We start from the raw sequence: 15,121 nt of genomic DNA, 5'->3' as shown, positions 1-15,121 counted from the left end.
GACACAAGATTTACCCACCCGGGAAGAATGGCAAATGAAGGTGATGGACTATATTGAACTAGCGGAAATGACTGGCAGAATCCGAGACCAAGGAGAAGAGTTAGTGGAAGAAGATTGGAAGAAATTTAAAGTTTATTTACAGAAACATTGTAAAATTAAGGAATGTTAGAAGGATGTTGGAATGAAGTTATGTGGTTTTAGCAGAAATGATATAAAGGATTAAGTAAAAATGGATAGTTAATTGGTGAAAGAAGAGAGTGTAAAATTACAGTATGTTAAGATAAATTATTAGGATAAAAACAAAGATGGAAAGGATTTGCTGAAATATCTAATTGAACTAGAATACAAAAAAGGGAGGTGTGAGGAGGTCAAGGAAACAAGCAAATGAAAAATAAGTTATGGGAAGGTTTGATTTGTTTTTTTCTTTTTCTTTTTTTCTTAATTGTTTGTATTTTTCTGGGGTTTTTTATTTTTTGCTTGTCTGTATTCATGGTGATGTATTGTCTTGTTTTTCTTGCTTAATTTAGTGTTTTCTTTTTGTAATTTTTAAAACTGGAATAAATATTATTTTAAAAAAAGAAAAGAAAAGTTCTTAAAAATAAGCCTTCCAGCTGGCAAACTTGTAACATTTACTCTTTTTTCAGAGAATAGAGGGATCACTTATACTGACTCAGTTGCATTTGATCTCAGTGGGTTAGTACTATAGTTAGCAAAATCTCTGCCTTCTGGACAGGGCTGCTGCTGTAATCTCCATAATTATCCTCTGACGTTCGGCAATTGGGAAATTTGATTAAGCTGATGTGCAGTAAGTGAACCATTAATCTCCAGCTTGTCACACAAAGTTGATTTAAAATTCATGGTTTATTATCTTTTTCATTGTAGAGAGTAAGTAGTAATCATTACATGTTTTAAGTTAGAATGGATCTGCTTCTTTTTTCTTCTTTTGAGATTAGTTTCCTGTTTCCTGAGCCTACTGGAGTCGTGTTTCAAAAACCACTTGCTTTTTTTGTCTTTTTAACCATAGCTATGATAATTTGTGTGGGTGGGTGGGGGCACTTTGAGGCTTCTATGGTGGAAGGTATTGTGCCCTTGTTTGAGTGTAATTCTTTACAAACCTACATTTTGCCATTGAAATGCCTACTTCAGTGCATTCTGTTCCCACTTTTATACACACAACAAAATGAGTCCCAAAGGTTTAGTAGTAGGATGATTTTGGACATTTTTAAAATAACTTACGGAATTGCTTTATTGGAATTTAGAATTATTGTTCCAGCATACTAAACTGCCACAGTCTGTCTCTTCTTAACTCCCACCTTCATAATGAATATTCACATACTGAAGAATGAAATTCTTCTTTGTTCCATACAGCTTTCTATTCAGTAGAAAGTGGATATTGTCTAGCTGTTACAATGCTATTTTTAAAAAGCCACCATTGTTTTCAAACAACAATGTAATTGCAAAATGTTGCAGTGAAATTTTCTTTCTCTTTCTTTCTTTCTTTCTTTCTTTCGTCTGTTACCCTGTCAGAGTTAGTTACAATCTCTTGAGAAAGATTCATGAATGTGGCAAAACTGCATTTTCTTAATTGATTGATTTTATTCTAAACTGGAGGCAACATAAGGCTAATATAACGAGCTGTGGTAAATCTGAAGTCAGCAACTGGTTCACTTCTGAGAGCTACATTGGAACATCAAAGATCTGTAACTGACTTCATTATTTTAAGCCTGTAATAAACATAAGGTCAATAGTGTAGGCTACGATCTGTGTTGTTGTTGTTGTTGTTTAGTCGTTTAGTCATGTCCGACTCTTCGTGACCCCATGGACCAGAGCACACCAGGCACTCCTGTCTTTCACTGCCTCCCACAGTTTGGTCAGACTCATGTTGGTAGCTTCGAGAACACTGTCCAACCATCTCGTCCTCTGTCATCCCCTTCTCCTTGTGCCCTCCATCTTTCCCAACATCAGGGTCTTTTCCAGGGAGTCTTCTCTTCTCATGAGGTGGCCAACGTATTGGAGCCTCAGCTTCAGGATCTGTCCTTCCAGTGAGCACTCAGGACTGATTTCCTTAAGGATAGGTTTGATCTTCTTGCAGTCTGTGTTATTACATGTAATAAAAATAATGCTTAAACAGCATTTTTATGTCCTCAAAGTACTGCTTATGGTCATATTTACAACAACCTGATAAGGTTAGCCTAGTATTGTATTACTCTAATCCAGGCTTCCTCAACTCGGCCCTCCAAATGTTTTTGGCCTACAACTCCCATGATCCCTAGCTAGCAGGACTAGTGGTCAGGGATGATGGGAATTGTAGTCTTACTAATGAGAGGACAACCAGAGAGTTTAAAATGAAGACATCTCAGCCCATGTTCTTAGCTATTATGCTGATAAAAACCTATGGTCAATTCACAGTATCTTGGAATTGCTTTCATTGTATGCTGACATTATTTTAGAAATTTTAGAAATTTCAGAAACCACCTGGGGCATTTTTTGGCTGGAAGAAGCTCCCATTATCCTTGGTGGTATCTCGTCTTCCTGTTCTGAATTGGGAAAGCAGTAGGGGGCAAAGAGTTAAAGCCATACACCAGAGCTTCAATCTGGATCCCCACTCCACAACTGCTGTTTGTGAAAGTAAAAATCTTGCATTAGTGCTGCTCCATCATAAGCATCCAAGCAACTTTGACATTTCTTTGTGTAAAGAAGGCCTGTTTAATGACACTGATATGGGTCCTTAGCAGAGCACGCTTTCCCCCTACTCAGTTGCTGTTTAAGCAGTTCAGCTAGCTGTCATGCGGTCACAGTGCTTGTGCAAGAAAACTGCCTGAGCCACTTGTAAGGGTTACGAAACCTTTAATGAGTGTGTGTATTTGGTTAAGAAAATAAATACTTTGCAGTTCTTGAGCAGGTGAATTGTTTGCTCTGCTGTTTTAATAGCAGTCATCAGGTTTCTCTGGAAGGACCCACCCTGCAAACTTTTGAGGAAGTAACTGAGGCACAACTGGGGCATGTCATGTAATTGGTTGATTCTACAGTATTTGTGTTCTGCCTTTTTCAAAGCAGTGATTGTTTCTCTCAGAGTCTAGCATACCCTCTCCATGTTAAAGAAAATTCTTCCTGTTGACTCACAGTGTTGAGAATTCTCAAGGCTTTCCACAAAAAGGCAGGAAAAGTTAGATAGAAAATTCTCTCTTACCCCCCCCCCCTGAGAAATACAAATCCCCCTTCCTCTTGTGGTGAAACGACTCCTGGCTGCCTTTCCCCATCTTTTGTTTATCTCCCTTACTCCCTTTGTGCTTATTTTCCTTGGGAATTGAGAGAGGAAGAAGCTGAGTAAATTAGCTATTAAGACAAGTGTCCACATGTTAGGCATTCCCAGTTCAAGCTCCAGAGTTCCTTACACTTGGGATGCTATCTTTGTTTTAAAAATTTAAATGGCAACCTCAAGGGGTAGAAAGGGAACCAGATTAGGATCAGAAGCATGATATGTGGTGACAGTAGCTAATCCTTCATTCCTCCTTCACTATAGTACCAGTGACATCTCCCTCAAAGCTTCAGTTCATGTCAGGAGGGATACCTCTGTTAGCCCCAATGGAGACCTCTTCTAGGGACTTTAGCAGCTTCAGGGAAGCAATTTTCATTAGGGACTGGCATAGGACAGAAGGTTTCACAACCCACCCACCTCTTGGTAGCATGGATATGGATATTGGAAAATTGCAGTGGAAGTGGAAGTGAAAATAACGAATGTTTGTTAATTTGTCTCATGTTCAGAATAGAAATGAGTTTGGCAAATATTATCAGTATTCACTGTTGTTTCCAGTCCGCAAACAGTACATGATTGGTGACATTTTGCCCCCTCTCATTTGCATTGTGTTTCCTTTGCTTTGAACTGATTGGCCTTTGCATTGAATTGAATTGTGTGGAAAAGCATAATAAAGTAATTTCGTAAAATTCAGTCACATCAGTCAGCGAGATGAATAACGGTTTTGTCGGAAACTGAACTGCAGCAGAACAGAAATAGTGCAGCATGCAGAAAACATAGGTTAGAATAGAAATCAGTGCCTCACCCCTAGGCATGGCCTCAATCTCTCACCCCCAACATGGTTTCTATTTGATATGTAAATACCAGATACATGAAAGGCATTACATATCTTGTGTATGACCTAACTTGGTCCCTAGTTCTCTCTGAGACTGCTTCTTCCCCAGTGTCCCTTAAATCCTTCAGCTCTATAAAAAGCTTAATGATGCTACCCTTGCTGCAAGCATGCGCAAGGCAATTTCTGCTCCTTAATTATGTGGTTTCTTTCCCTTATATGTTTGCCAAAGCTTGGGCATTCTTAAGAAGCACAATGAGATGTCTGCTTTGGCTGACATTTGGTGACTAGGCAAAGCATTTAGAGGATTTATTTAATATATATGATAAGGAGGGAGACAAATGCAAATAAACAAAATGTAAGTACAGCTTGAATGTTTAATGGAAGGCAGCTGGCAAGAAAACATAATTAGGAATATTCAGCTTTGCCCATCTGTTTTCAGGATTCAAAGACTCTTCCCACCATTTCCTCCCTCCCATTCCATCTCAAAGCTGGCAGGAATACTGTGTCACCTATTTTAATTATGCTGCAGTGAATTTTTATGGTGCTTGACAGATTAATCAGCACACCAGACCAATACTAAACTCAGTAAGAATCTAAATTGTGCTTTGCTTCAAATTAAATTTAAAAAACACACACATGCTTGAGAACCTGTCTAAGAGATCTCCAGGGATCTGTTGAAATAAACCCAATAAAGTTGGCCGCCAGCCCCCTTGATCCTGTTTATTTTTTATTTTTATTTTTTTGTCTTTTAAGTGAACTTTGAGGAAAACCTCAGTTGTTAAATCCACATTTTGTAAGACCAATCCAAACATAATTTTAATTTTTCTTTAAGGCTGCCAGTACTTCCAATTTGCTATGGAAAATGTATCACGGAAACATTTGCTTTATGGACCTCATGCCCTTGTTATTATGACACCTGTCCTTTCTCAGCCAGTGGTATTGGGTGCTCAGCCCCTTTGTTCCAAAATGAGGTCCAGCTGTGTGCTAAACATAGAATGATTTTTGGAATACAAGACTTTGCAATGCAGGATGTAATGAGGAACAAAATATTTAAAAACACCCATGTTTTTCACCCCAAACCTCATACTATTCTCAGGATCCATTCATGCCAATATACACAAAGATGCCAGACTGTTCAGTGACCAGTTGTGGTGTTAGTAGCAAGCATCTTAATTGCTGAGAACTCTTCTGATGGCAGGTTTTCTTCTAGGTCCAGTAATAATAATGTGTAATATTTTTGGAGCATATTAGTATATTCAGAATGCTTTACATTTAGTGGCCCGTTTCACACGTAATGATAAGCCATGTTTTAGTGCTACATGGGTGACCATTAGAACAACAACTGAAAAAAGGCAGAACATGCAGAAAAGACTTGAATCATCATCTGATTTTCCTGATGTGAGCAAAGAAAGGATAGCAATTCTTAGTTTGGAAGCATTTGATATTTTAAATAGGATGAAAGGCTGACCATTGAGACCATTGCTGGGCAAGAAAGCAGGTAGGAGATTGGAATGTCAGATAAAGGCTGCACAGTATTTGTAAGTAACTTGAACAAATATGAAATTTACAAAGTACCCACTGAAGAACCACAAACGTGACATCCAACTGGCTAGTAGATTTTTCCTGTTTTGCATCTGAGTACAGACACTGTGGCTATGCTATAGAAAGAAGAAATGAAATCCAGAGCTGATATACAGATATTGTAAATCTGCCATACAGTTTGATGAAGAGTATTAGGGTAGGAAAGAGCTACATCAGGGACATGCAAGGAAAAAGAAAGGTAAAATGAGAGTCAAAACATTTTAAAATAAGAGGAAGTGTATATGAAAGCCCAACCCAATTCTGTGGCCATTAAACTCCTAGGGAAATATAAAACCATTAGGCTTTCAAACAAAAGCACAATAAGCACATCTCAGATTTAGAGGGAATTATCAGTGTTTATTTAGAAATAAAAATATATAACATGAAGAGATCATGGGAGAAAAATAGTCATCTTTGATGTGCAATAATTAATTCCTTTACTGATGTGAAAACTTTATTGTGTTCTTTACCTTCTCCCTATTGTTGAGTTTAAACTTAATTCACTTAAGTGAATTGGCAACCTTTCGTTTAATGGCACAGTAGCAGCTAAGAACATAGCATGTGAATCAAGGAGTTGCTTTAAGGGTCAGGGCAATATGACCTGGTTATAAATTAATCTTGCAGAGGCCTATTTTCCCAGTCTAGTCATCTCACAGAGGCTAGCTGTCTATTTTAAAGTGCCCTTAATCCCTGGAACTTTATATATAAGGCTCTGATCAATGGCATGAAAACAGGTGATAATTGTATTAAAATGAAATCCATTAGCATGGTACAGTGGTACCTCTGGTTACGTACTTAATTTGTTCCGGAGGTCCATTCTTAACCTGAAACTGTTCTTAACCTGAAGCACCACTTTAGCTAATGGGGCCTCCCGCTGCTGCCGCGCCGCTGTCGCACGATTTCTGTTTTCATCCTGAAGCAAAGTTCTTAATCCGAGGTACTATTTCTGGGTTAGTGGAGTCTGTAACCTGAAGTGTATGTAACCCAAGGTACCACTGTAATAATAAGAAGCATTTCCGGACTACTTTTTTTTAATGAGATTGCACTAAGCACAAGAAATGTTTGGTACACCAGTTACAGAATTAATAAGATCCATCAACTTCACATGTATGTACAGTGGTACCTCGGGTTACAGACACTTCAGGTTACAGATGCTTCAGGTTACAGACTCAGCTAACCCAGAAACAGTACCTCAGGTTAAGAACTTTGCTTCAGGATGAGAACAGAAATTGTGCTGTGGCAGTGGGAGGCCCCATTAGCTAAAGTGGTGCCTCAGATTAAGAACAGTTTCAGGTTCAGAACGGACCTCCGGAACGAATTAAGTTCTTAACCCAAGGTACCACTGTACTGGCCTCCAGATATTATGCTTTGAATTAGGATAGCTCAGATCTTCAAGAATACTTTGAAAAGGGCTTTGGCACCCCCTCATAAGAAACCTATTGCAACATCTTGAAAATGAGAGTGGGTGTGGGTGTGGGTATGGCTATTTAAAGGTTAGGATAGAATCTCAACCAATAATCTACTCCAGTGCCATGGGAGTAAAGCACACCTTATGTAGTTTCATAACTGCCCTTGGGTAGTGCTGTGCAGTTTTGGGCTCTTCAGGCCTGAACAGATGGTAGTGTTATGAGCACATCATTACCAGTGGTGTTAGATGTTTGCTCTGTTGTGTTTCCATTCAAAAACTCCTCTGTAAAAGTCAGTCATTAAAAAGCACTTTAGGCTAAAATTTGATAGCAGGCACCTTGTGGTATTAGCCATTTTTTCCACCCATTGGGGAAATCTTGTAATCGTTTGAGCAGACTTTACTGTGGATGGTATTTGTATTGGAAATAGTCCTTTTCTGCTATATGTTCCTGCAGGAGATCTTTGACCTTGGAGCTGTTAATACACAGGCACAGACTACAGGCCCCCAGCCATAGTCATTTGGTGTTCAAGGTAGCTGTGTTTCTTTGCCAGACTCTGCACCTACCAAGGGAAGGGGGTAAGGTCCTGGAATCCAGGCAAGGCTGGGTGCAGTGAGGCAGAGGCAAAGAAGAAGCAAGACAGATCTGTGGCAAGGAGCAGCAGAAGAGTTCTTTCATTGTCTGGAGCACAGGTGGGAACCTTACTCAGCCCAAGGACTTCATTCCCTCATGGGCAACCTTCCAAAGGAGGCCACATGCCTGTATTGGCAGGGGCAAAAGTGGGCAGAGCAATGGATGTGACTCTTTCCTTTGTGCTACATTCTAGCCATGCAAAAGCCAGGGGTTTATATGCATGCACATAAACACTTCTCCATTAAGGCAGGCAGGAGATGTTTCATTCAGGCAAAAGCACTCAAGGAGGGCATGGAGCAGGACCGGTAAAGCGTGGGACATAGCCAGGGGAGAGTCACAAGGGCCACATTGACCCCTGGGCCAACCTTCCTCATCCCTGGTCTGACCTGGACGAGGTAGGCATAGCAGATCTGTTCTCCTGATAACAGATTTCTTTGAGTGAAATTATTACTTTAACCAACATCCATTAGGGAAGTTGCAAAAAACAACTTGTTTCCTAAGTTTCTTGTAACTTCTCATTGTTCTGCACTTCATAGTTATACAAGGCAACTCTGGTTCAGAACTGTGTGCACTGATGACTGCATGCTGCTGTTTTATAGGGCAAGGGAGCCTTGTCAGATTATAACAATGTAGAAAGAGAGAACCTTACAAACAATTGTGTGTGAATAAGTTTGCCAGTACTCCTTTGCTTGTACTTCTGACCTAGCCAAGATGATCTTCTAGTATTTGGCAACAAATGGTAATCGTTTGAAGATAAGACACTTCTCATTAAACAGATTAGTATTTAAGGCAGCTATTTAAAGCAGCCATTAGTATTTAAAGCAGTATTTAAAGTAGTTCCCATGATTCCTGTTTGTAGGGTGTTTAGTCTTCTATTCTTAGATCATAATCATCTAACAATTTAATTTTGGGTGGGTGGGCAACTTCATGGTTGAAGGAAACAGATTTCTGTACCCATTTCATTCCAGCTTCAGGCCTGGATATTGGGATGGAAACTGCATTGATCACCCTGAGCAGTGACCTGTTTGGGGAGAAGGACAGGACAGGAGGAGCGTGACTTTGTTAATTCTCCTTGACTGCACCACAGCTTTTGATACCATTGACCATGGTATCCTTGTGGACTATCACATGATTTTGGGAGTTAGAGATAGCACATTGCTATGGTTCTTCTTTATTGAGGTCTGGCTCCAGAGACTATAATTGGGTTGCTACTGCTTAGCCCCATAGGAATTATTTTGTGGTATTCTGCAGGCTCCAGTCTTGTAACCCATTTTGTTTAATACCTTTTGAAGTTATTGTGAACTGTCATTGGGGGATTTGGAGTGAAGCGCCATCAATATGCTGATGACACCTACCCCTGATAAGTTATGTTTATTACTAGAGAGTAGAAATGAAGTAGGGTTTTTTAAAAAACCAACAACAACCCAGATATAATTATTTCCTGGATTACATCTATGCTGTTGGATTCTTATTTAAAATTATCATTTTATTTCTCTTTGCTCAGATGCAAGCTGGACTAGAGGCACTTGCCAGCCAGGGAAGGCTCTCCAGGGAGGCCATTTGAGGTCACTGGATGGTGTTCACTTCCAGCTGCTGGAAGGATTTCACTCTGTCCAATCTTGTCAAGCTACTTGCTGTCAGAGCCCTACCTGTGATGCCTTTTGGCTCAAGGGAAAGATGTGCATCCAGGTGAACTGTATCAAGCCTCATTGGTGTCAGGCAATCTGGACCAACACCACTGACTCGATCTTGGTGTTTGTAAAGAGATCTGAGCATACGATAAATGCCCAACCTGCAGCAGAGAGGAGAGGTTATCTTCCTAAGTGGCTGGACTGGAGGGAAGGACATCAAAGTAAAACAAGGATGAGAAGGTCCTTCAAAGAGTTGCTGGCTTACAGAGCACACTTGGCAGACATCAGGGGAAGCTCTCTTAAGAGGGACACAGGCTCCAACAGCGGAGGTCCTGTAGCCCATCCTGCTCCATCTCAGCCCTTGGATAATAAATCCACCCATAATGATCTGACAGAAGCTCCTTCTTCACATCAAGAAACAAACCTTCCCAGAAACCACATTGATCCAGAGAAAAACCTGCTGCCAAACAGTGAAAAGTTGAGAACAACCAAATTCAAAAGCTCATCTCCCCCCAGCAGCAATAATGTGAACAGACCAAGTGACCTTGCTGGGAGTGGCCTCATGAGGGTAAGTGCAAGATAATATTGTTAATGTCAACACTAATCCAAATTCTGTTGTATAAATGCTTTATAATCCTTTTTTATTGCACAATAGCAGCAACATACTTGACATTGTTTGGAAATTCTAAGAAATAAAAAGAATCAAAAGTTTTGAAAACGGTGGTTAGAATCAGTGCAGTTTTAAAAGGTTCAGTCCACTGCCTTGATGAGAAATGGTACCCAAAGGTTCACTCTTGCATTTGTGGATTAATGAACAGATAGGTCTGACTTGCTTGATGAGGAACCTCAAGCCCAGAGACTGAGTGCAGCCTTCCAGGCCTCTCTATACAGCCCTTGGGACTCTCCTCAAGTCACACTCCTCACTGGCTTTGCTCCATGCTCTTCTCAGACAATTTTGTCTGGCTGAAATATGTCCATGAATTGTGATGATGGAGAGATATGTCTGTCAAGTAAAAAAATGAAGTTGGAAGAGGCCCCCGCCCCCAGCTTTTTCCTTAAGAAAGTCTGGAAGGGAAGAGAACTTGTCAGCTGGGATGCCTCTGCTTGAAGGTACCTCAGACAGAGGGAAAGTCTGGCAGAAAAGGGCATACACTGCCTTGGACACTGCCTTGGACACTCCTGGTGGGGGGGAGAGGACCATTACAGTTTAGACACAACTGCTGAAAGTCTAACCTCCCACACACTGGATTTTCTGGTGGAGAGTATTCCAGCTTGGGCACCATTAGGTAAAGCTGCTTGGATCACTTTTTCCTAGAGATCACCCCTCTGCCTGCACTGACCTTTCCTGTTCTGGAGCACAAAAGGCTACAAGTGCTGATTTATTTTTATTTTTTTATTAAAAAATTTATTGGGTTTTTACATTTTATAAAGACACACACACATAAAAAGACAAAGACAACACATATACATTTTCATACCCTTACTTTCTTTACCCTCTTTCCCGGACTTCCCCCCACCCCCTCTTCATACATCCCAGTTCCAATAATTAGTTCAGCAAGTTCTTGTCTATCATCTTAAACATATTGTTATTATTTTTAAAACTTAGCTCTTTTTAGTTGTCCACATTTAACTTATCCAATTCTCTTATAAACATTAAATCCTTTTTCTAAGGTCGACCTAACTTCCCTTCCATGAATTTCTCCCATTCTTATACTAATTATAGATCCCAATAGCCAAATACAAAAATCATAAAATTTTGAAATTCAATTCTCCCCTCCCTACCCCGGTCTCCGTCCCTTCCCAAGCAAATGTCCACAAAAACAGTTCCTAGCCCGGACTCCTCACATCCGAGGCCCTCAACTCTCTGTTAGTCTCTCTCTGCCGATTTTGTTGGTAATCCTTTTTGTTGGTCCTCAGGTCTCGAAGGAGTTCTGTCACAGTCACAACAAATTTACTTCCATCCGAAATGTTTAGAAGCAGTTGCTGCAAAAGGTCAGCTGCTCTCCCATACTCAAAAAGGAAGTCCCAATCATGTTTCTTTATTCTTTTAAATTCCAGTGTTCCAAGTACTCCAGGGACTTCCTTCTTCATCTTTCTCATCTTTCGCAGATTTATAATCCGAAGATCTTCTTCTTTCTTTTCTGACAATATAAATTTCTGGTTGGTATTTTCCGCCTGTACTTTCTCCGCTCCTTCTTTCCTCTCCATCGGTTCCAAAGATGTCATTTCTGGTTCAGCCGCAGATTCTTTATCAGTTAAATCCTTTATGCATTCAGCAGAGTTATTTGTTTTAGAATTCAAGGTCAAAAGTTCTTTGTTCATAGCCGTGCTCTGCTCTTGCAAAATTCCCACGAGAAAAAACATTTTTTCTATCTCTGCCAGTAATTTTCCCTCTGCAGCCATTGTAATGTCTCTAGTTCCCCCTAGGGGGGTTCCAATTGCTTAATAGTCCTTTTCCAACAATCCGTCACTTTGTTGTTTATTACTACTTTGTTTCCAACCACCTCTATTCAAATGTAACACCTTTAGTTCAGAGAGTTATTAAGTAGCAAAGTTCTTAACTTTAATCGCCCGTTTGACAGCTCCTTTGACAGCTGTCAAACTCCTTATTCTTTTTCCTCCGGCACCCGCTCAGGACGCTCCCGGGTTCGGGGGGGGGGGTTACCCGAACACTTCCAAGAGTCCTCTCTTTCTCTCCAGCACAAAAACTTCTTCTGTCAAATTCATGGAAATATCTTTGTCTAACACCACAAAAGCAATAATCTTTCCACCTTAGTTCTCCGGTTCTTGCTTTAAATCATTTGTAAGTAGGGGGGGGTGCGGACTTCCCTTTAGCGCATCCCCCGGTCGTGCCAAATTCCAAGGTAAAAAAAAATTTTTAAAGTCCAAATTCCATTTTACTCACGGGTTGTTTGTTTTCCAGTCCAAATTTTGGGAAAAAAGTCAGCGCTCTCCGGCCATGGCTCGCGGCTTCGCTCCACTGAAGTAGCGGTCTACTCCCAGCACCACGCCACTCTCCGTACCCTCTCCGTAGCCTTTAAAAAGGCTCTTCGTGGGTCGGGGAGGGCGCTTAAAGGTGCCCACCGAGTCACCAAGTCCGCAGGCTTCCGCGCCTGCGGTTTCTAAGGGTCCCCGCATCGCCGGCGCGGTAAGACCCGTCTTCAGCAGAGCCGATTCCCTCCGGAGCTCGGAGGGAATCCGCCATTAACCGATCGCGCTAACCCGGAAGTCCCTACAAGTGCTGATTTAGCCTTGCATAGCCCAGGCTTTCCAGGCAGCTTGGCCACAGAGCTGCCAAACATCTCCCAGTCTTCCCCCTTCATAATTAGAAATAAAACTGGTTGCTTATAACTTCATGGCAAGTGCAACAAACAGAATGGTTGAACTCAGCATATGTGTGGGGTGTGTACCAAGTGTACTTTTTTACTCGCATCCAGGTAAGGGTGCAACAGAGAGTCTACCACAGCAGACAACTCAGTGACATAACTCTTATCAGTGGGGTCTATCTCATTTTTAGAAATCCCTTGCTCAACTTAGTATGTTTTCAGTAGATTGTGGTTCTTAAAAGCTGTTATTCTCATGTACCTGGTTGCAGATTTTGCAGTCCCAGGTTACATTGCAGCTGTGATATGAGAGCTGCCAACCTGGTGGAACAGGATGTGGCTCAGAGCCAAAGGACACGACTAGGAAACCTGGAGCTATCCTAGTTAGCATGCAAAACAACCGCATGGTTTAACTTTGCCTTGCTGACTCAGCTGTCCCTCAGCCCTTGACTTCTTAACAGTCACTTAGGAACTGCTGTTTGGCTCCTCTGTCTCAGCAATACATCAATAATGATGCTTCCCTAAAACCGTAACCATCTGGCCTCTCACAAGAGACTGTCACTCTGGAAGTGATCCAGTGTGGTAGAGACTGCACTGCAATCCCTCTGCTAAGATTGATTCTTGCTTGCCCTAAGTGATAAATAGTAATGTGTCCCTAATTTCCCTGCTGATTTCAACAACAGGGTGTTGAGCTCTGAGCTATCAGATTCTCTTCTAATGCTCCAGCTGAGCAGAGAATGTAAAATTAAGGCTGTAAAAATAAATTCTCTGAAATCTGATGTTTTGCTGCAATTCCAGGCCACTTCCCTAGGGTTACCACTAAAAACCCATTTGTGATTTCTCTCATGGAGAACTTACGTTTTTTGATTTCCAAGTTATGGAAAGCAGGTTTTGCAATAACTGAAGGTCCCCACAGGACAAAAATCTTCATAAGAAAAAGAGAATATAATTTGCACAATAGCCATCTTAAAATCACAGCCACGAGTAGTCCTATAACCCACGTCCTCCTACAAGATCTAAGTGTAGTTATGTACATTTAAAGATTGATGCACACTGTCTATTTTGCTTCTTATAGTAATTTAAAAGGGGGACTTGCCAGGCAGTGTTGCTGTGTATCTCCACCCTCTCAGGCATACTCCTGTTCAGGGCTCCAGTCAACCAGAAGCAGGAGCCTTGCAGTGCTTTTCAGGGTTGCGGGGAGATATTCAGGAGTGGGAAAGGGATAGGATACACACACTGCTGCCCAGCAACCCTCCTGCATTGCTATAGAGCTCCCAGTCCCAACCTGGCATTCTCCCTTGGAAGTGGCATTTTTTAAGAATATTTTGCTTCTTATAGCAGTATTGTAGCTTGATTGATAAATAGTGGATTTAAGACATATTCTCATAGGATCAAATAATGTTCTGAGGGAAATGAAGTGAGAGAATGTTAACTAGAATTTGGCGTACCCCGGCTGTTGTCTAAGGCAAGCAAGGGGAAAATACCACATCTTATTCTTAGTACTACATTGCATTAAACATAAACTGTATCAGTGTACCTCCACATAATGAGACTGGGGCTGTGGAAGAAAGGGAAGTCATGCTGTGTGTGAGATGCAATAATGATAGGGCAGGAATTATTAATTACTGGGGATGTCTAACGATGTCAGAGAATTCCAAAGAAAGCAGAAAAAGGAGCAGGAATTATCAGCATTCACTTTTTTGCCCCGTGTCTGGAACAGAAATCAATCCAGTGAATATAATTGGTATTCACTGTTGTTTTCAGTCGGCAACTGATACATAACTGATTATGCTTCTGCCACCCAATTTGCATTGTGTTCCCTTTGCATTTAAATGAATGGGACGGAATGGAATAATATAATGGCAACCTAAATTATGTAATTATTTAAATACTTTACATAAGTTATGTCATTTCACCTCAGTGAAAGACAAATAATGAAATTTTTGGCAGAAGACAAACTGCAGCAGAATAAAAACAGTACTGTATGCAAGAAATACAGGGCAGAACAGAAACTCATAATGATGTTGCATGCACTTGTCTGTGGACCTGTCTGTGACATTCATGTATCTATTATCCAAACTGTTGTAACAAACACACTTGGTGAGGGAGAAGGAATTTCATTTTGCCAATACCAACACACTGCATTTCCCCTACAACAGAAGCACTATGTTGGGGGAAGATAGTCTCACATTTACTGCTCATATTAAAAATGTTTGAAAGCCCCTCAGGAAGACAAATTGGCATATGCTCATGAGAGTGAGTGAGAGTCTGTCACGTGCCAAGTTGCAGTCTGGCTCCATTGCCAAATTAGTGCCTTTTTCTTCAAGCGCAATGCTGTGCATTTGAGTCAGACAACAGTGATTGACTAGTCAAGAGAAGTATTCAAGTACAGCACTGTTGATTAAGGGTCTGCTGCTGCATCACTGTGGTATGCTTGCAGAAGCAAGCGCTTTTTT

The 15,121-nt window shown here is 40.9% G+C and overlaps 1 protein-coding gene and 1 long non-coding RNA gene across 3 annotated transcripts in view; one reads left to right on the top strand and one right to left on the bottom strand.

Moving 5' to 3' along the window:
- KIAA0319L (KIAA0319 like) overlaps positions 1 to 15,121 on the top strand; it is a 59,598-nt gene that overhangs the window by 7,917 nt on the left and 36,560 nt on the right. For both annotated transcript variants that reach the window (XM_079987697.1, XM_079987698.1), the window contains exon 3: positions 9,216 to 9,910. In XM_079987697.1, coding sequence (XP_079843823.1) covers positions 9,216 to 9,910 — 695 coding nt within the window. The remainder of the gene's footprint in view (positions 1 to 9,215; positions 9,911 to 15,121) is intronic.
- LOC307222498 overlaps positions 2,068 to 15,121 on the bottom strand; it is a 66,079-nt gene continuing 53,025 nt past the window's right edge. The window contains exons 3-4 of the long non-coding RNA XR_013841777.1: positions 5,671 to 5,749; positions 2,068 to 2,093 (exon numbers count right to left, since the gene is read on the bottom strand). This is a non-coding gene — a long non-coding RNA (uncharacterized lncRNA). The remainder of the gene's footprint in view (positions 2,094 to 5,670; positions 5,750 to 15,121) is intronic.

Source organism: Podarcis cretensis (assembly GCF_951804945.1).
Source record: "Podarcis cretensis genome assembly, chromosome: 8".
NCBI classification, from domain to species: Eukaryota; Metazoa; Chordata; class Lepidosauria; order Squamata; family Lacertidae; genus Podarcis; species Podarcis cretensis.
This window is presented reverse-complemented; position numbering and strand designations above follow the sequence as displayed.